Source organism: Salvelinus fontinalis, chromosome 33, assembly GCF_029448725.1.
Source record: "Salvelinus fontinalis isolate EN_2023a chromosome 33, ASM2944872v1, whole genome shotgun sequence".
Taxonomy (NCBI): domain Eukaryota; kingdom Metazoa; phylum Chordata; class Actinopteri; order Salmoniformes; family Salmonidae; genus Salvelinus; species Salvelinus fontinalis.
This window is the reverse complement of record NC_074697.1, coordinates 31,892,245-31,914,564: the sequence shown is the minus strand read 5'-3', so window position 1 is coordinate 31,914,564 and position 22,320 is coordinate 31,892,245. Positions and strand designations below refer to the sequence as shown.

Below are 22,320 nucleotides of genomic sequence, written 5' to 3'. Positions count from 1 at the left end.
CCAATCCAGGTTGAGATTTGTAATAAATAAAATTCATCGAAACATTAACATACATTTTAAGTGTTCTCACACTCTCCCTTAAACAGTTTGCAGTATAACCTACAGTCAAAAGTTTGGACACCTACCTATTCAAAGGTTTCTTTCTATTTTCTACATTATAGAATAGTGAAGACATCAAAACTATAAAATAACTTAAACAAATCAAAATATATTTTCCATTTGAGATTCTTCAAAGTAGCCACGGTTTGCACACTCTCAACCAGCTTCATGAGGTAGTTACCTGGAATGTCTTTATGCATTGGCGCCAATCAGTTGTGTTCTGACAAGGTAAACAGAAGTTGGTCTTTTACCAAATAGGGCAAAGTCCATATGTCAAGAACAGCTCAAATAAGCAAAGAGAAACAACATTCCATCATTGACTGACCATGTCTTAAAGTAATCTGAGAATTTTCTTCAAGTGCAGTTGCAAAAACCATTAGGCGCTATGATGAAACTGGCTCTCATGAGGACCACCACAGGAAAGGAAGACCCAGAGTTACCTCTGCTACAGAGGATACGTTTATTAGTTAATTGCACCTCAAATAAATGCTTGAGTTCAAGTAACAGACAACTGTTTAGGAGACTGCATGAATCAGGCCTTCATGGTTGAATTGCTGGGGGGGAAAACCCACCAATAAGAAGAGACTTGCCAAGAAACACGACCAGTGGAAATCTGTCGAGTCCAAATGTGAGATTTTTGGTTCCAACCGCTAGGTCTTTGTGAGAGACAGTAGGTGAACGGATGGTGTTCCCACCATGAAGCATGGAGGTGTTGTGATGGTGCTTTTTTTGGTTACACAGATTTAGAATTCAAGGTACACTTAACCAGCATTTTGCAGCGATACCCCATCTGGTTTGCGCTTAGTGGGACTATCATTTGTTTTTCAATAGGACAATGACCCAACACATCCAGGCTGTGTTAGGTGCTATTTGAGCAAGGAGAGTGATGAAGTGTTGCATCAGATCACCTGACCTCAACCCAATTGAGATGGTTTGGACCGCAATGTGAAGGAAAAGCAGCCAACAAATGCTCAGCATTTGTGGGAACTTCAAGACTGTTGGAAAAGCATTCCTCGTGAAGCTGGTTGAGAGAATGCAACGCTGTCAAATGTGAACCTACTTAAAATATTTGTTTAACACTTTTTGGTTACTACATGATTCCATAGTTTTGATGTCTTCACTATTGTTCTACAATGTAGAACATAAAAACCCTTGAATGAGTAGGTGTCCAAACTTTTGACTGGTTCTGTATGTAAAAATAAAAAGAATGCACATGTCTTAGTGCATGCCAGTTCACGCATGCAGGGTTCATTGCACATACTGAGCAAAGGGAAGAAAATCACTAGCTACATAGTACTAAGAAGCTTTGCAGGCAGAGCATAGTCTTTTACATAACACTGTATGCATATGGAATTTATGTGCTGTGTTGAAGCTCATACAGTTGAAATGACCTTTTTAACCATAATGTAACACTTCATATCTAGGAATAATTCAGTAGGGTGCAATATTTCAGAACACAGAAATCTATATAATAGAATGGACACCATTCTTTATCAATGTTGAGTTAAGGGTATAAGCTCTAGATAAGTGATTGTTATAAACAGATATCTCACTGTGGATGTCATCTAGCTATTTGTTCCGTACTAAACACAGTGGACCAATATTCCTCAGTGCAGGTCATAGTTCTAGGACATTTCCCACGTCTTCGTTATAATCAATCTATTGTTTAAAACGGTGGTTCTCAAACCTCTCCTCTGGTACAGCCAGATGTTTAACAATTTTGTTGTAGCTCTAAACTAGCTCACCTGATTCACCCATATAAGGCATTGATGATTAGTGACGAATTGAATCAGGTGTGCAAGCACCTCCAATACAAAGAACAATATATATCTCATCTCTAAAGTGTCCCACCCAAAGTTTTTTTTGTTATTGTGTCACTCCCATGCTTCAATCAGCCCAATTAAATCCTGAGCTGAGCCCAACGACATACCAGCCCAATTCTGTTCTTTCTCCTGACGTGTGCAGCTGTACACTCCTCCCACATTCAAAACCATTGATTTAAAAATGATAGAGAATTGGGACAGATGGAATGCTTATGTAAAGTCCCACCTCCCTCCTCTCAGGACCTGGACTGAGAAACAAACAGCAGCATCATCGTCATTACCAGGAGTGCATGGAGGAGTCCTCGGGCTCTGTTGCTATGGACAGCAGGATGGCCTTGGGAGTGTTCTCGAACAGGGCGGCTCTGTTCTGAGTCTGGCCCTTCTTGACCCAGTGGCCGTAGATCTTGAAGGCACAGGCGTCGATCAGCTTGCGGATGGGCTTGATGGCGTACGGGTCGTTCTTGATCACCTCCTTGGTGATAGGCTTGGCGCGGCGGTAATTACAGTAGATGCGCATCACGGCCAGCACTGTCATGCAGACGACCTGGTGAAGAGAATGTGTTGGTTCAATGTACATCAGTAGACTGTTATGACTTATTTTACCTTATGACTCAGCTATTACGGTGTCATATATTGCTCAGTCATCGATCCCAGTCAGTTCCGATATTGAGATTCAAAAAACTAATTTTCTATGAGGATTTCTGAAATCATGAACATAAATCCCCAACCGTGGTGACATCACATGGCCCTCAAATGAGAATATTTGTATAGTGCTGCTGCTCCTACCTTGAACCTCCTCTTGGGGGTGAAGTGTCGTACTTCAGCCACCACATACTTCTGGAAGAAGGGGTGGTTCAGGCAGTCTTGGGCTGTGTAACGCTGATCTGGGTTTACCACCAACATCCTGGAGATCTGGAAACATGAGGCAACATTAAATGGGCAATCAAGGACCCCCCCCAAAAAAGAGGTAATTCCAACACTTGTTTTGGTAAACAGTTTAAGGATGGGTCTGGAGAAATGTAGGCACTCTCAAATTAGGGGGAGGAGGTAGCCTCGAGGTTAGAGAGGCGGGCCGGTAATGGAGGATTGGAACCCCCGAGCTGCCAGCGAGGAAATCTGCAGGGAGTGAGCCGGCAGCCGAAGGTTACTGGCTTCAATATCCCGTATACAACCTCCTGCCGTTCTTCCCTTGAGCAAGGCAATACCCCTTGTGCTCCAGCCTGTGATGTGTGTGTCAGATTTAGTACTGTGACAGCAAAAAAGAAAGTATCCATGCAAATGGACCAATAAAGTGTACCGTATTCATTGACAGAGCTATGGATGCATCTGACTATCCATGAGGTCAGAAGTATAGTTTTAACTATGTTTTGAAGCGACAGTGTTCCTTTCAAACCCACTAGGTCTTTGATAGTGTCGGAGCGGTCGTCCCATTCAGGAGAGGTGAAGTCGTAGTTCCCAGCTAGGATCATACGAAGCATCATCATCTGTTTTCTGTGCCAGAAGGGAGGGGATCCAGCTAGCAGGGTGTACAAGATCACCCCTGAACTCCATCTGGAATCACAATAAATCTGGATTATAGTAATTGAAAAAAATCTATGACTTTCTTTCACCATATAATATACAGGTGACTGCCAAAATAATGGAAACACGAGTACATTGAAAGCAGGTGCTTCCACACAGGTGTGGTTTCTGAGTTAATTAAGCAATTAACATCCCATCATGCCTAGGGTCATGCATAATAATGCTGGGCAAGACATTTTGGCTACCCATCAGATGACAAAGCCCCCATTCACAGGGCATGCATAAACAGATGACAAAGCCCCCATTCACAGATTTGCATAAAACAATGTAAACCATATGCCATGGCTGTCTCGGTCACCAGATCTCAACCCAATCCAACACTTATGGGAGATTCTGGAGTAGTGCCTAAGGCAATGTTTTCGACCACCATCAACAAAACATCAAATTATGAAATTTCTTGTGGAAGAATGGTGTCGCATCCCTCCAATAGACTTCCAGACACTTGTAGAATCTATGCCAAGGTGCATTAAGCTGTTCTGGCTCGTAGTGGCCCAACTCCCTAATAAGACACTTTATGTTGGTGTTTCCTTTATTTTGGCAGTCACCTATAGGTACCATTTAAAAACTAGGTACCATGTATTATTAAACTAAATGTATATGGAACAAGCTTAACTAAATGGATACTTTTAGAAATAAATGTTGCACTTCAAAGCTGATTAGCGATAATTTTCCAATTCTATATAATTTGTATTAAAATAAATGAAGGGCTGGAGCAGTAGGAGGACAGATAAGCTTTATGTACAGTATTTAACCAAGATCTGGTATCCAGTGTGTAGATGGAAAAGTGAATGGGTAGTAGTGTGTAATCTGAGTACTCACATGTCGACTGCAGTCCCATATCCCCTGTGGTTGGGGTCCATGGAGCACTCAATGATCTCAGGAGCCAGGTATCCAGGGGTCCCACACACTTCTGGTGTAGAAAACAGGAGGGCATTGCTAGGTGAATATTAGTAATCATGTATATTCTTATAAGTCTGAGTACAATAAATGTATGTAAAAACACATTCAATGTAGCATCAGTCTCAAGCTGATACAGGAAACACATCCTAGTCTGTTACAGTAATTGACTGTTCTTTGCATGTATATTATTCAACCTGAACCTATATAGTATTTGTTGACAAACGTATAAGTGCGGGATTGTATTTTTACACAAAATAATGACTGCAGTTCCTAGTTCTGAAGTTCTGTGCATGCAGATAAGTCACAGCATTGCCCTTTAAAAGGTCAACACACGCTCCTAATGATTGGGGAGCAGCAAATAGCTCAGCAAGTGTCCTGTTGCATCTTAACCTTTGCTTGAGCCAACAACAGGGACAGGAAGGGGAGGGGGTTGTGGAAAAGGACTTAGGGGCATTGACTAGCTAGAAAGAGTTCCTCTGCATAGCACTGACAGCTAGTGTTCAGACTTAGTGCCACAATGTTCAAAACATGAGGCTTCCTTCCACTGACTGAGCCTCCAGTATGTAGATCTCATTCCCTTCTGCTATAATACTTCATTCTATGTGGTATGCCAGTATGGACATTGGAACAGAGCCAGCCATATTGGAGATCGGAGATTCCGACAAGTTTCTACAATGATTTCACAGCTCACTCAGTCAGACTCAGATTGTGTGGTTACAGTAACTAACTAGATTTGCTTTGCTAGTCGTAGACCCCACATCTGTCAATAAAAACTACTAACTAACCGTTGAGTGTCTGTCCGGGCTCAATCTGTAGGGAGAAGCCAAAGTCAGTGAGCTTAATATCCATGTTGTCGTCCAGCAGGATATTTTCAGGCTTCAGGTCTCTGTGGATGATGTTCTCGTCGTGGAGGAACTTAACCACCTCCAGCAGGGCACGCATGATCTTCCTACAGGGAAATATGGAAATGTTGTCCCTTCTGATCTAAATCTCTCACACTCCCTAAACATGCAAGACTCTTTTTTTGTAACTAGCCCCAAATCACTCCAAATCTAAAGCACACACAGCAAATCTCTCAATGTCCCTCAAATGTCTTAATGAACACCTCAACCCCAAACTGTCTTGTCCTGATATACATTTTTGAGGGGAGAGGATTTGGATCAAACCCAAATGTACGCCAATGAATGAATGTGTGGGAGTTAAGAGTTTCTGACCTGGTTTCCTTCTCACTCAGAGTTACTTTTTCTGTGAGGTAGTCAAACAGCTCTCCTCTCTTCATCCTGGGAGAGACACAGATTATAGTGTTATGCATACATCCTAAGGGCCAGTAAATGTACTCTGTATAATCACTGTAAAAAATAATCAGTGCATTAAAAATGTCACTCCTCCTTGTATCTTAATTGGAAAGTGTTTTTAAAATGTTAAATAAAGATTTATATGATTCATTTTTAGGAAATTGAAAGATAACGTGATTGTATGCTGGAGAGTCTGTCTGGATACTTACAGGTCAAACACCAGGAAGAAGAAGGCTTTAGACTCATAGCAGTCCTTCAGCTGTACTGCGGAGAGATAATAGACCTGTTATGAGGCACGTCTACAACCAGAAGAACAGGTAACCCAATTCTGATCTTTTTTTCCACTAATTGGTCTTTTGACCAGTCAGATCAGCTCTAAAAAAAGATATGTGAAAAGATCTGATGTGATTGGTCAAAAGACCAACTAGTGGGTAAAATGATCAGAATTGGGCTGCCTGTGTAAACAGCCATAGAGTTACACAAATGTTCTATTATACATTTGACCTTTTCTAACAAAACAAGTGATGTGCAGTCAATATGGTTATGGAGCAGTAGAGAGCAAAGGCTAAAGTTGTCCAACCCTCTAGGATGCATAGACATAATCGGGTAGCCTTTGAACAAAGTTATTGTTAAACAACTTTAGAAATCGAGAGATCCATGTCAATGTGCTGCACACTCCACATTAGACAAGATGTGTGAATGTTTTTATAGAGCCCATTTTCCAAACCCAGGTTAAGCCTACTCCAGGAATAAACTAGATGGATGTGTTTCTTCCTCAAGCGTTTTCAAGTAGTTTTGTTGTTATATACAGTTGAAGTCGGAAGTTTACATACACCTTAACCATTACATTTAAACTCCGTTTTTAATTACATTTAATATTAGTAAAAAATTCCCTGTCTTAGTTAAGATCACTACTTTATTTTAAAAATGTGAAATGTCAGAATAATAGAGAGAATTATTTATTTCAGCTTTTATTTATTTCATCACATTCCCAGTGGGTCAGAAGTTTACATACACTCAATTAGTATTTGGTAGCATTGCCTTTCAATTGTTTAACTTGGGTCAAATGTTTCGGGTAGCCTTCCACAAGCTTCCCACAATAAGTTGGGTGAATTTTGGCCCATTCTTCCTGACAGAGATGGTGTAACTGAGTCAGGTTTGTAGGCCTCCTTGCTCACACACACCTTTTCAGTTCTGCCCACAAATATTCTATAGGATTGAGGTCTGGGCTTTGTGATGGCCACTCCAATAACTTAACTTTCTTGTCCTTATGCCATTTTGCCACAACTTTGGAAGTATGCTTGGGGTCATTGTCCATTTGCGACCAAGCTTTAACTTCCTGACTGATGTCTTGAGATGTTGCTTCAATATATCCACATAATTGTCATCCCTCCTGATGTCATCTATTTTTGTGAAGGGCACCAGTCCCTCTTGCAGCAAAGCACCCCCACAACATGATGCTGCCACCCCCGTGCTTCACGGTTGGGCAGGATGTTCTTCTGCTTGCAAGCCTCCCCCTTTTTCCTCCAAACATAACGATGGTCATTATGGCCAAACAGTTCTATTTTTGTTTCATCAGACCAGTGGACATTTCTCCAAAAAGTACAATCTTTGTCCCCATGTGCAGTTGCAAACCGTAGTCTGGCTTTTTTATGACAGTTTTGGAGCAGTGTCTTCTTCCTTGCTGAGCGGACTTTCAGGTTATGTCAATATAGGATTCTGTTTCCTCCAGCATCTTCACAAGGTTCTTTGCTGTTCTGGGATTGATTTGCACTTTCGTACCAAAGTATGTTCATCTCTAGGAGACAGAATGCGTATCATTCCTGAGCGGTATGACGGCTGTGTGGTCCCATGGTGTTTGTACTTGCGTACTATTGTTTGTACAGATTAACGTGGTACCTTCAGGCGTTTGGAAATTGCTCCCAAGGATGAACCAACCTTGTGGAGGTCTACAATTTTTTTTCTGAGGTCTTGGCTGATTTCTTTTGATTTTCCCATGATGCCAAGCAAAGAGGCACTGAGTTTGAAGTTAGGCCTTGACATACATCCACGGGTACACCAACAATTGACTCAAATGATGTCAGAAGCTTCTAATGCCATGACATCATTTTCTGGAATTTTCTAAGCTGTTTAAAGGCACAGTCAATTTAGTGTATGTAAACTTCTGACCCACTGGAATTGTGATACAGTGAATAATAATATAAGTGAAATAATCTGTCTGTAAACAATTGTTGGGAAAATTACTTGTGTCATGCACAAAGAAGATGTCCTAACCAACTTGCCAGAACTATAGTTTGTGAACAAGAAATTTGTGGAGTGGTTTAAAAGCGAGTTTTAGTAACTCCAACCTAAGTGTATCTAAACTTCCGACTTCAACTGTATCTTAAGTCCATTAAAGGGACAATAATGTATGTATTATGGTGTTATTTTGCTTACTGATGTTGTCCATTCCATAGACTTTTTTGAGAATATCAATCTCCTTCACTGTGGCCTCTTTGATCTCCTCGATCTCTGCAGCTGAGATCTTGTCAGAAGGAGTGACGTCGATGATTTTGACTGCATAGTCCTGTTGGGTTTGTTTATGAATACAACGTCGCACCACGCTACTCACCCCCCTGAAGCACAAGGACAGAAAAACAAACGTCAACAAACAGCATCTTATTTAAAGGTAGTAAGTTACATCACACACATTTCACGTTTTGATTTGATTTGTACAGATGAATACTTAAGTGGAACTGCTCTTATTAGATGTGTTCCAGAACAAAGAAACAATGGCAATGTGCCCCACCAGGGATTTGAACCGACAACCCTCTGATCACCACTCTATTCACTTTATAGGATGTAATCTCAGACACCCAGAACTAAAATATTGTGTAATTGCGTCAGATAGTCACGATTAAATTCTGGGGGGAGCATGGAGGTACTATAATTAGAGGGTAAATGTGTTAGAAAATGTACTAACGAAACTAGCGAAGTCTCCATCTCTCTAAATGGAAACTCTCAGCCAGTTTCGGGCCAGTCTATGGGCAAAATTTCCCCTCCCCTTCCCAAATTTCAAAAATGCGAAATATTTCAATATCTTTATCTGATAGGGATAGACAATCAGTCTCAGCCCTGTGAGAGTTTAGCTCTAGTAAATGTTCTGCATTAGATACACATTGTGTCCTGTATTGGTTTACTTAGGTTTGTATTACGTCCTATATAATCTCTTGTGGTCACATGCACATAACACAAATGGTAGTAGCATCTGTCGACAGACTGGAATTCGACGACTAATGAGAAACTTGGTTCCGGTACGCAGATTATTTGTCGCTTATCATTTGGACATCATTTGTCCAAATGATAAGCGACAAATAATCTGCGTACCGGAACCAAGTTTCTCATTAGTCGTCGAATTCCAGTCTGTCGACAGATGCTACTACCATTTGTGTTATGTGCATGTGACCTACATCATTTGTCCAAATGATAAGCGACAAATAATCTGCGTACCGGAACCAAGTTTCTCATTAGTCGTCGAATTCCAGTCTGTCGACAGATGCTACTACCATTTGTGTTATGTGCATGTGACCACAAGAGATTATATAGGACGTAATACAAACCTAAGTAAACCAATACAGGACACAATGTGTATCTAATGCAGAACATTTACTAGAGCTAAACTCTCACAGGGCTGAGACTGATTGTCTATCCCTATCAGATAAAGATATTGAAATATTTGAAGCACAGCTTTATATATTAAGGCAGCCTCAAAAACATGTTCATCCTTATCATTTTCTTTTTGAGAACCCTCTTTGAATGTAGGCCTACACTACATAAAATGACATAAATCTGCATTAGGCCACAAAAGCAAGTACATGCTCCTCAGTATATTGACATGCAGGTGTTCTCTCCAAAAGCGTGTTGTCTCTCTCCACGTGTGCAGGAAACTGACACGATAATACAGGGGATGTGTATGTTATGCAATACTATACGGTGCGCTGTTTGTGTGACATGTCAAAGCCCACTGGCCCAATCAGAACAGTGGTATAGTGCGTCACCAGGAATAATGGCTAACTTATTCACACACACCCCTGGTTAGGGGGTGTGTCCACTTCAAAACAACACTCCAGGGACATAAAGTGCACATACAATAGCTAGGTTGGAGTACTGTACATACTATAATACATTATCTCGTGGTGGGATCTTGATTTGAGGTTTATCATCAAGGTTTTCTTAAAGGCAAATGGTTAGCTTGTGCTGACATTGCTAGAATGGCTCGGTTAGTTGGAGTATGATGTTGGCAACACCAGGGTTGTGGTGGGTTTTATTCCCATGTGGCCCACATACTGCATGTGTTTTTTTATGTACAAAACACTACGATGAATTGTCTCCTCTTTGATCTGTCCTGTCTTTGTTACATTTCTGTGAATTGTTGTGTGAATCCAAGTGGGATGACATAATGACTCTTCTAGCTGACCAATGACTGGTAGTGTTCAGTGCCAAAACCTTGGTCCTAAAACACGTTCAAATGAACACTGCCCGGCTCAACAATGCATAGCTTAGTTACGTAATGGCATACCGCTCGACTAACACCTGCACACAGTGACACAAAGGATGTCCCTGATGACAGGGTTTACTAGTGAGTTCACAGAACCCAAACTCCCTTCCATAACCAGTCTAGACTGAGGTGAGGTTGGTGTGTGTTTAGAGTTGGACATCTCATTGAATTGGTTCTTTTGTTTAGAGTTTCATTTCTGTGGAGATTATGTTCTAGTCTGGTCCCAGATAATATGGTCATTGTGATGCATTGCCAAACATTGTTGAGTTGGCATGCAAGCTTGTTACAGGTATGCAACACAAACAGATCTGGGGCCAGGCTATTTCTATGCAGTGAATGAATAGAAAATGGGTTCATGCTCATTTTACCTCATGCGAGGTTCATGTCAACAATCCCATATGACATACAAATGATACCATACCTTCCCAGGATCTCCTTGGGGTCATATTTGCCATAGAACTCCTGAGCTCCCACCCAATCCGGGATCTCGTCCTCTTTGGTCATGTTGGCGTGACTGGTTATATAAGGCTACTAGACTACTATACTGATGCTGCTACCCACAAGCTGAAGAAGAAAAAAAACAGAGCAGGTAATACACAGGGCAAACTCACTTTCTCATTGAACTGAGCTGCATTTGTGAAGTTGATTGTCCTTTTAACAAAACATGTAATACATTTATCAAATCTAACACAGTGAAATTTATAACATTTTAAGTAAAAATTCAATTCCCCCCAAATAATGACATTCTAAACTCCTCTAACAGCAATATAAGTAAGCACATAGGAGACAATTGATGTAGGTTTTTGGTGAGTGTAGCCATATTGCTTTGAAAACAATGGTTGTATAAAATAAAAACACACAATAGGCACAGGAGGCATGTGCAAACGGCAAATGGGCCCTTTAATGGTAGGGGCTGGATATATACGTCTAATAAACAATAGCTAGGTTGAAGACCCGGGATAGAAATGCAGATGCCATGTTGAACTGGTTTTAAATTGGAACTTTGACGGATATTCGCGCTTTCAAACCTCAATAGCTTTCAAACCACTTGAGCCACAGACTCCAAATAAGTGTCACGATGATGGAAAAAATTGCGCACAACATTGCACAGGTCTTATTTTCATGATTTGGACATTAATTCACTTTCCAAAGCTAATACACATGTGGAAATGTGAGCAGCATTTTGTATTCCAAGTTGAATTAGTTAGGGAGCAAAGTACAAACTTATTTTACATTCAAATTTCAATAGCTCCTTGGTCAAGTGACCTGGTGACTTCAAACAAGGTTAAGAATGTCCACTGACTACCCTTCTATATTGCACACCCTTTAGTTTGTCCATTTTCATCTCACATGATTTTAAATACATTTTTCAAAATGTAGAATTTCAATAGCTCCTTGGTCATGTGACCTGGTGACTTCAAACAAGGTTAAGAATGTCCACTGACTACCCTTCTATATTGCACACCCTTTAGTTTGTCCATTTTCATCTCACATGATTTTAAATACATTTTTCAAAATGTAGAATTTCAATAGCTCCTTGGTCATGTGACCTGGTGACTTCAAACAAGGTTAAGAATGTCCACTGACTACCCTTCTATATTGCACACCCTTTAGTTTGTCCATTTTCATCTCACATGATTTTAAATACATTTTTCAAAATGTAGAATTTCAATGGCTCTTTGGTCATGTGACCTAGTGACTTCAGACAAGGTTCAGAATGTCCACTCCGTGGGCCTACACATTGCACACCCTTTAGTTTGTCCATTTTCATCTCAAATGGTTTTACATGCATATTTCAAAATGCTACATTTTAATAGCTCCTTGATGGACAAACTAAAGGGTGTGCAATGTGTAGGCCCACGGAGTGGACATTCTGAACCTTGTTTGAAGTCATTAGGTCACATGACAAAGGAGCTATTGAAATTCTACATTTTGAAAAATTCATGTAAAACCATATGAGATTAAAATGGACAAACTAAATGGTGTGCAATGTGTGTCTATGCCATCGGGTTAGCTACAACTAGTTTTGAAAGTATTTGGAGTAATGGTTACAGAGCTATTGAAATTTAAAAAAGGTTATTTGTCACTATGTTGACGGTCCCTAACTGCTGTTTGTGGACGTAAAGAAAACTACAGGCGAATCTCCGTCGAATATGCAATCTGAAACTGTCTTTACCTCGGTGTTATACACGTGCCGCTTCAACCAGTTAGCAAGTCAGACATTTCTGAGTTTCTTTGTTCCGACTAGCACGTGAATTAAATCGGCATTATATAATGATTACATTTTAGTTAAAAGTATTCCAAAACAGTGTACAATATATTCCAGAAATAATATTTTTAATAGATTATATGGACTAATAATACATGTAACCATTACAAGATAGAATTAATATGTAGTCATGATGCAAGCGAGCGTTGCATTTTGTGGGATACACGACAAGAAACACTATTGTTCCGTTCTTAGTGAGCATCGTCAGCCTTTGTCACACATTGATATAAATTAGGCTAACCGATTGAATATCAAGTCATTTTGGAGAAGAAACAAATCTATTAGCCATAATTGCTGTCGTACATTTCGCTCCTATCAATATTTGACCTTTTAAATAGCATTCTTGTCAAGTTGAACAAACACGAAATTCTTACGATCAACACTTACCGTATCAATCAATGCCTGTATAGTCCTTACAAAGCCGTTAAATCCATCATCCAAACACTTAATGGGATATAATATAACGAGCAAACGAGCAACTGGCTCACTAACGTTATCAACACATCTGGTCAGTCTTCATGGTGGACAGTGCTAACATAGGAAAAGGGCAAATGCTAATGTCAGATGCCAAAAATAAATCAGTACTAGTTGAAGAGCACAGGCACTCTACGCGTGTACACATATCTTCTTCATATTCATGAAATAACACACGGGTTAACATTCTCACCTGTGACAGTAACCCCCCCCCCCCCCCAATTCAAAACGATTCCTCTCCGCTAGATCACTCCAGGGATACCCCCCTTCAGTTTGCATGCAACAGATAATCAGCCTCGTATACAACTGGGCATAACAGGTGGCACATAAATAGACGTACTGTAGTACTAAATCTTCAATAAAAGAAGCGGCATAAAAATAACTACATGTTCTTCTTGCTGTAGTCTAGCGTTACTTAGACAAATGTTCCACAAGGATGATCCAATTTATGTAATACTGCATCACATTATCACGGCATGCAAGAGAGACATCAGGGATAGGAGAATGTGATTCAGAAGAGTCTTTAATGTGAAGAGCTTTATTAGATCCTATGCTTGTTACAAGCAAATTTCGACCGTACAACCCTAATCCAGATATGATGGAAATGGGTGGACCAAGGGAATATCTACCAACAATGAAATTTACATTGTGATCTATGAGGGAGTTAGCCAGGCATCCGAACGGATTTCAACCACTACTTTCAGTTTGATTTAACCAGGCTATGAGGGAATATTACTGTTAAAATACATCAAGTAGGTTTACAACTAATCTTGTCCCCAGCCGGCTGAGACTAGGTACCAGGTTAATTTACAACAGGGGTGTATTCATTACGCCGATTCTGTAGCAAAACATTGTCGGTTAACAAACGTTTTGCAACCAAAAGCGTTTACTCCCAACGGAAAACGTTTTGCAACGAAACAAGTTTCTATTGGATAAATTCAGTTAGGTCCCTCCCCGTTACATTCCGTTTGCTCTGGTTGGTTCTTAAAAAGGTAAACCGTTTCCATTGCAATGAATACACCCCATGTTTAAGCATTAAAGACAAACGTGTAGTTTATTTTTTTGCATGTTTTCATTTGAAATATGACTTATTACAAGTTTCACAGCATCAGCCTGAGGAAAATGTTTTTAATTGTCCATATATTATGATTAACAGTTATTTGATAAAGTGCCAAAACAAAGCCAAGTCTATCCAGTGTTTGTAAATTACTTCTTTAATAGTATTGTGTGTATGTTGAGTGTGTACGTTCAGCGTTGCTGGGGTTGTTTGTCTCTCAGGACATCCCTGTGGAGGAAAAATACAAAATTACATTAGGGAAATTGTACATATTTTGTAGTTTATATTGATAGAGATAGAGGACTCCAGGGGCAATGCATGGCAGCAGCACTACCCCTAGATCAACATTAAAGAAAACATTGTGAACTTTTTTAAACCAGCAACTCCCTAACCGGGAATGGAGGACAGTCCTTACTCACAGTGAAATCAAATGTGTGAGAGCCTGGCATGAGTTCCTACACATTTCATGATTTAATGTCCCATAGTTCTGCATCACCCTATGGCCACTCAGTGTATTGCATACATTTGTGGTTAAAGATCTTGGAGGCCAAGAATATTAAGTGGGACCTTGTAACTATGAGGACATACATTAAAGTGGGCCTAGGTACAGTTTGAGTGGCGTTCAACAAATGAGCTCAGTTGACTCAAGTCAGTCTTAATTGAATGAATACCTGACATCTACAGAACACTAGTCTGGTTCCATGACAAAGAACATTCGCTGCCATAAAACCTTATAAACTCAGCAAAAAAAGAAACGTCCCCACTGTCAACTGCGTTTATTTTCTTTTTTTCTTTCTTTCTTTTTTAAATTTTATCCTCTTTTCTCCCCAATTTTCGTAGTATCCAATCGCTAGTAATTACTATCTTGTCTCATCGCTACAACTCCCGTACGGGCTCGGGAGAGACGAAGGTCGAAAGTCACGCGTCTTCCGAAGCACAACCCAACCAAGCCGCACTGCTTCTTTAACACAGCACGCCTCCAACCCGGAAGCCAGCCGCACCAATGTGTCGGAGGAAACACTGTGCACCTGGCCCCCTTGGTTAGCACGCACTGCGCCCAGCCCGCCACAGGAGTCGATGAGACAAGGAAATCCCTACCGGCCAAACCCTCCCTTACCCGGACGACGCTAGCCCAATTGTGCGTCGCCCCACGGACCTCCCGGTCGCGGCCGGCTGCGACAGAGCCTGGGGGCGAACCCAGAGACTCTGGTGGCGCAGTTAGCACTGCGATGCAGTGCTCTAGACCACTGCGCCACCCGGGAGGCCTAACTGCGTTTATTTTCAGCAAACTTAACGTGTAAATATTTGTATGAACATAAGATTCAACAACAGACAAACTGAACAAGTTCCACAGACATGCAACTAACAGAAATGGAACAATTTGTCCCTGAACAAAGGGGGTGGTGGGTCAAAATCAAAAGTAACATTAAGTACTGCAGTGCATCTCCTCCTCATGGACAGCACCAGATTTGCCAGTTATTGCTGTGAGATGTTACCCCACTCTTCCACCAAGCCACCTGCAAGTTTCCGGACATTTCTGGGGGGAATGGCCCTAGCCCTCACCCTCCAATCCAACAGGTCCCAGATGTGCTCAATGGGATTGAGATCCGAGCTCTTTGCTGGCCATGGCAGAACACTGACATTCCTGTCTTGCAGGAAATCATGCACAGAATGAGCAGTATGGCTGATGGCATTGTCATGCTGGAGGGTCATGTCAGTATGAGCCTGCAGGAAGGGTACCACATGAGGGAGGAGGATGTTTTCCCTGTAACGCGCAGCATTGAGATTGCCTGCAATGACAACAAGCTCAGTCCGATGATGCTGTGACACCACCCCAGACCATGACGGACCCTTCACCTCCAAATCGATCCCACCCCAGAGTACAGGCCTCGGTGTAACGTTCATTCCTTCGACGATAAATGCAAATCCAACCATCACCCCTGGTTGGTGTGTTTATGGACATATTCAATCAATCCTTATCCCAGTCTGCTGTTCCCACATGCTTCAAGAGGGCCACCATTGTTCCTGTTCCCAAGAAAGCTAAGGTAACTGAGCTAAACGACTACCGCCCCGTAGCACTCACTTCCGTCATCATGAAGTGCTTTGAGAGACTAGTCAAGGACCATATCACCTCCACCCTACCTGACACCCTAGACCAGGGGTGTCAAACTCATTTCGCATCGTGGGCCACATACGGCCTAGGGAGATGTCAAGTGGGCCGGACCATTAAAATTATACCATACTCTGCTATAAATAACCAAAATATCATGTCTTTCCTTTGTTTTGGTGTAAAGAAGCACAAGAACATTAGGAAAATATTTAAATTTAATGAACTATCCTTTTACAAAACATTTCATGAAACACCTCATATTTCCTTAGACAAATGTGCAATTTACTTTTATCATTCACAAATATGCATTGCAACTGATCCCACTGATTGTACAAAGGCACAAAACTTTAATTGGTACTGAAAAATATAGTAATGCACTTTAAGATTAAATGAGACTTTTAAAGAAAGGAATTTTTAAACCACTTACACATACGCATATAAAATCTAAATGTAATCCCTGCGTACACCTTACAAACTAAGGAGAGTGATTTTAAATGTGTAATGAAGAAAGTGTTCGCCTGTCCTGTAAATCTGTAAACTTCATACATGAAACATACATACACATACAATACATACTGAAAATTTATGGAGTTGTATGAACAGTAGAATTCCATCACACAACTTTTGTTTTGAAGCTGCTGACTAACATTAAAGTGCACATTTTTTAAATCACCACAGTAAGGATTCATCTTCACAGAGCTGTATTCTTTCAATGCAAACAGTATCTAAGGCAGCATTTTAAAGGTGTTAGTCTAGTCTGGACTTGTATTTGTTCCTGAAACTTGGCATCTTTTGGCCTGTACAAGTGCATCAACACCAGGTGTCATGTCCTGACTAGCTGTCACTTTCAGAATGTCATTTAAGTGCTTGTTTGTGAGCCTTGATCGCATTTTTGTTTTATTGATATTCATCACTGAGAAAATTTGTTCACAAAGGTAGGTTGTCCCAAACATGCACAAAATTTTAGCAGCCAGGGCTGTTAATTTGGGGTACCCTGGTAGTAGATACTGATAAAATCTGTCCAGACCTACAGAGGCAAATTTGCCCTTCAAATCTGCATCACACTGCAAATCAATTATCTCTAGCTGAATTTTGACCGGCAGATCAGAAGCTTTAACTGTGAAAGGTGAGCGAAAAACTGAAAATTCTGTCTCAAGTTCACCAAATACCTGAAAACGTTTCTCAAACTCCTTTCTCAAACTTCTCAGTTGTCCTTGCAAGCCGTCATATTTTTCGCTGTGATGAGTCTCGTAGTGGCGTCGAATATTATATTCCTTTAATACCGAAACTTGTTGCAAACACACCAAGCACGAAGGTTTTCCGTGCATCTCTGTAAATAAATAGGACGTGGTCCATTTTTCTTTGAAAATTCTACACTCCTTATCTACTTTTCTCCGTTTGGATAACGACATTTTGGCTAATGAGGGTGTAGCGGAGAGGTAGAGACCAAGGTATTAACAACGTCGTAACAAGCAGCAGATGGCGCATTGATACCGTCTGCTGTTTTCAGTCTGTCTCAGTGATGCGGCTTGTCTTCTACTCTGATGGAAAGAGTGCGCGCCTTAGCGGATAATCCATGAATTGCAGCGAATTAAAAATATTAATTCCATGTCTTTTATGCATTTTTTCCACTTTCAAATTATCCTGCGGGCCTGATCGAACCTCCTTGGGGGCCGGTTCCGGCCCGCGGGCCGTATGTTTGACACCCCTGCCCTAGACCCACTCCAATTTGCTTACCGCCCCAATAGGTCCACACACGACACAATCGCAACCACACTGCCCTAACCCATCTGGACAAGAGGAATACCTATGTGAGAATGCTGTTCATCGACTACAGCTCAGCATTTAACACCATAGTACCCTCCAAACTCATCAACAAGCTCGAGACCCTGGGTCTCGACCCCGCCCTGTGCAACTGGGTACTGGACTTCCTGACGGGCCGCCGCCCCCCCAGGTGGTGAGGGTAGGTAACAACATCTCCACCCCGCTGATCCTCAACACTGGGGCCCCACAAGGGTGCGTTCTGAGCCCTCTCCTGTACTCCCTGTTCACCCACGACTGCATGGTCATGCACGCCTCCAACTCAATCATCAAGTTTGCAGACGACACTACAGTGGTAGGCTTGATTACCAACAACGACGAGACGGCCTACAGGGAGGAGGTGAGGGACCTCGGCCTGTGGTGTCAGGAAAATAACCTCACACTCAACGTCAACAAAACAAAGGAGATGATCGTGGACTTCAGGAAAGCAGAGGGAGCACCCCCCTATCCACATCGACGGGTCAGTAGTGGAGAGGGTAGTAAGTTAAGTTCCTCGGCGTACACATCACGGACAAACTGAATGGGTCCACCCACACAGACAGCGTGAAGAAAGCGCAGCAGCGCCTCTTCAACCTCAGGAGGCTGAAGAAATTCAGCTTGTCACCAAAAGCACTCAAACTTTTACATATGCACAATCGAGAGCATCCTGTCGGGCTGTATCACCGCCTGGTTCGGCACCTGCTCCGCACACAACTGTAAGGCTCTCCAGAGGGTAGTGAGGTCTGCACAACGCATCACCGGGGGCAAACTACCTGCCCTCCAGGACACCTACACCACCCGATGACACAGGAAGGCCAAAAAGATTATCAAGGACAACAACCACCCGAGCCACTGCCTGTTCACCCCGCTATCATCCAGAAGGCGAGGTCAGTACAGGTGCATCAAAGCAGGGACCGAGAGACTGAAAAACAGCTTCTATCTCAAGGCCATCAGACTGTTAAACAGCCACCACTAACATTGAGTGGCTGCTGCCAACATACTGACTCAACTCCAGCCACTTTAAAATGGAAAAATGTATATAAAAATATATCACTAGCCACTTTAAACAATGCCACTTAATATAATGTTTACATACCCTACATTACTCATCTCATATGTATATACTGTACTCTATACCATCTACTGCATCTTGCCTATGCCGTACGATCACTCATTCATTTATTTTTATGTATATATTCTTCATCCCTTTACACTTGTGTGTATAAGGTAGTTGTTGTGGAATTGTTAGGTTAGATTACTAGTTGGTTATTACTGCATTGTAGGAACTAGAAGCACAAGCATTTCGCTACACTCGCATTAATATCTGCTAACTATGTGTATGTGACAAATAAAATTTGGTGAGACAAGACCGCGACTCGTCAGTGAAGAGCACTTTTTGCCAGTCCTGTCTGGTCCAGCGACGGTGGGTTTGTGCCCATAGGTGACGTTGTTGCCGGTGATGTCTGCTGAGAACCTGGCTTACAACAGGCCTACAAACCGTCAGTCCAGCCTCTCTCAGCCTATTGCGGACAGTCTGAGCACTGATGGAGGGATTGTGCGTTCCTGGTGTAACTAGGGCAGTTGTTGTTGCCATCCTGTACCTGTCCCGCAGGTGTGATGTTCGGATGTACCCATCATGTGCAGGTGTTGTTACACGTGGTCTGCCACTGCAAGGACGATCAGCTGTCCGTCCTGTCTCCCTGTAGCGCTGTCTTAGGCGTCTCAAATGTACGGACATTTCAGTTTATTGCCCTGGCCACATCTGCAGTCCTCATGCCCCCTTGTAGCATGCCTAAGGCACGTTCACGTAGATGAACAGGGACCCATGGCATCTATATTTTGGTGTTTTTCAGAGTCCGTAGAAAGGCCTCTTTAGTGTCCTAAGTTTTCATAACTGTGACCATAATTGCCTACCGTCTGTAAGCTGTTCCACGGGTGCATGTTCATTAATTGTTTATGGTTCATTGAACAAGCATGGGAAACATTGTTTAAACCCTTTACAATGAAGATCTGTGAAGTTATTTGGAATTTTACCAATTATCTTTAAAAGACAGGGTCCTGAAAAAGGGACGTTTCTTTTTTTGCTGAGTTTATTAATCCTATTCCAAAAGGTGAAAGTGACACCAGGTAAGGCAAGGGATAGGCAACAAGTCAATTGATAAAATCTAATGAATGCATAAAATAGTCATGATACAACATCACTATTTAAAACTTTCAGGGATACATAAAAGCACCCTCTTTTTCACAAATATGTCCAGTAACAGCTAAGATTGTATTAACACACACTTTTAGACTCACCATTTGAAAACTTGCACTGCTTGAGCACCTCGCTGAAGCCCTCACAGAGTTTCAGGTCGCTCTGGGTCTGAGCACACTCAATAAACTGTTTGAGCTCGTAAGAGCAGGATCCCTGCTGTGGTGCAGGCTCCTGCTGGAACATGGACTGGGGCTGCTGCTGATACTGGGCTGGCTGGTACATGGGAGGTGGCTGTTGGTACTGCTGCTGGTACTGCTGGGGCTGCTCCTGAGAAACATAAAGCATTTGAGGTTAGTGTTGATGTTATTCTCAACTATTTAGATGCTCTTTAAGGCCTGGCACAGGGTATAATCCTAAATGGCTTATCCTCTCTCTGACTCATTCATACTCATCACTACTAACTAGGCTACATGACACAAAGCCACTTCAATCCCATGGCCCTGTCACTCACTGTGACTAAGCAGTGATCACCTACCTGGTAGGTGACATCAGGCTTGGCAGCCTCTTGGCTTCCTCCGCCCCCACCCATTCCTCCAGTCATTGCGTGGCCAATCATGTGCCCTGCGGCTGAGCCAACGGCTACCCCAGCGGCTGTGGTGGCCATCTGCGCAAACATGCCTGGCTGCCGGGGGGCAACAGCGGCTGGGGCAGCCATGGCAGACGGAGGGGCATGGGCAGGCGCTGGGGCGTAGGATGGAGGGGGTGCAGCCCTGGCCATGGGGGGTGGCGGTGGAGCCATCCTGGTTTTTAAGAGAAAGTGCTGTCATTAGATGAGCAATCAAGTGACAACACTCAATCATGTGTCACTGAAGAACTTGAATTAGGTCCATGAACAGCATCAACCTCAGTAAGTTATTCTGGGCCAATTCAGTAACATATATCAACGTAAAATAGGGTAGTGTAAACATTAGCCTACCAGATATTTATTCAGTACATTTAGTTACTTGTCTTATTATTATCAGTTTCATCTAACGTCACCAACAGTGTCTAGCAAGCTAGCTGTTGTGATAGCTGCCTAGCTAGCTAGCCCAAAAACCATATTTATAACTAACTAGCTACTATATTTGTTATCTGGCTAACGTTAGCTGACTATTATAACACCTTTGAAATACAGACACCACGTGAAATATAGACTAGGGAAATTATGCAAGCCCAGCGAGCAAGTAAAATCAGGCAACTAGCGTTAGTTAATTTAGCATCAAGTTAGCTAGCAAAGTTAACTAGCTAGCTGGCAATGCGTTGCTAATGTCATGACTTTGTCAATTTTCATACCGGGCTGGAGGGGCCATCCTTGACGTCCGGCTTCTGCTTCCTCTTGGCATTTTTGATGAAGATAGCTAGCTAGTCAAATATAACAAGAAAAGTCCTTCGTATTTGAAGAAAGCAACTCAGTACAGTAACTAATGTGTCTGTGTCTAATCGACCTTCGTAGGAATAAAAAGGACTGCTGTTCCGGAAGTTTCTACGTGTTACGTCATATTTGTGCTTGTAACTTCCGGTGAGAAGACGACTTGTTATGAATCTTTTGTAATCTGTTGTAATATGTAGCCTTTCATAATCATGACTCCGTGCCAAAAAAAAGTTACGGTATGTAAAGCTAGCACATGACGCTAAGTATTCTCTGATATATATTTTGTGATTTTAGCATATTACATTTTCGAGTGCTGAAAAAATCTAATCTCCAGTGCCCAGTGAAGTTCTGTAAATGCAGTTCTGTAAATGCAGCATCTTTCCACTAGATGTTGCCCTTGGACTTTGAACTTCAGTTTATGCAAGTGTGAAACTTTTTGGTGGGGAGTTAACAGTGCATTTGTATTTTCAATGTCAAAAACTTGAAATGGAAGAAGTATTATTAGTATTAGCATATTAATTTATTTATTCTAGACTACATAGGCCAATATTGGTTTTAAAGTCAATTAAAGAAAGAGTTGAACCCTAATGGTGGTGGAAGAGTTGGTGGTGGAGCAACCTGGACTCAGGTGTAGACATAACATAGAAAATGTAAATCTGAGATACTCAAACTAGTATGATATGTTATGTTTCTTATGGTATATTAATTAGTGGATGTTCATCATCCATTTTATATGATATGTTATGAATTCCAGTTCGTGTGATATG

General features: G+C 41.8%; 2 protein-coding genes across 2 annotated transcripts; both read right to left on the bottom strand.

Annotated features, from left to right (window-relative positions):
• Window positions 1–4: 4 nt before the first annotated feature.
• LOC129832039 (phosphorylase b kinase gamma catalytic chain, skeletal muscle/heart isoform-like) lies at window positions 5–13,185 on the bottom strand. Its single transcript, XM_055895754.1, has 10 exons — window positions 12,892–13,185; window positions 10,657–10,799; window positions 8,135–8,313; window positions 5,908–5,962; window positions 5,618–5,683; window positions 5,189–5,352; window positions 4,323–4,413; window positions 3,320–3,473; window positions 2,709–2,834; window positions 5–2,466 (listed from the first exon to the last, which is right to left on the bottom strand). Exons 2-10 carry the CDS (start codon window positions 10,737–10,739, stop codon window positions 2,200–2,202), a joined length of 1,185 nt encoding a protein of 394 aa, XP_055751729.1. The 5' UTR covers window positions 10,740–10,799; window positions 12,892–13,185; the 3' UTR covers window positions 5–2,199.
• A 298-nt stretch (window positions 13,186–13,483) lies between these two features.
• On the bottom strand, window positions 13,484–21,682 carry LOC129832043 (coiled-coil-helix-coiled-coil-helix domain-containing protein 2-like). The gene is made up of 4 exons (XM_055895760.1): window positions 21,475–21,682; window positions 20,678–20,942; window positions 20,244–20,469; window positions 13,484–14,263 (listed from the first exon to the last, which is right to left on the bottom strand). The coding sequence occupies exons 1-4, from the start codon at window positions 21,522–21,524 to the stop codon at window positions 14,253–14,255; spliced, it is 552 nt and encodes a 183-aa protein (XP_055751735.1). The 5' UTR covers window positions 21,525–21,682; the 3' UTR covers window positions 13,484–14,252.
• Between the last annotated feature and the right edge of the window lie 638 nt (window positions 21,683–22,320).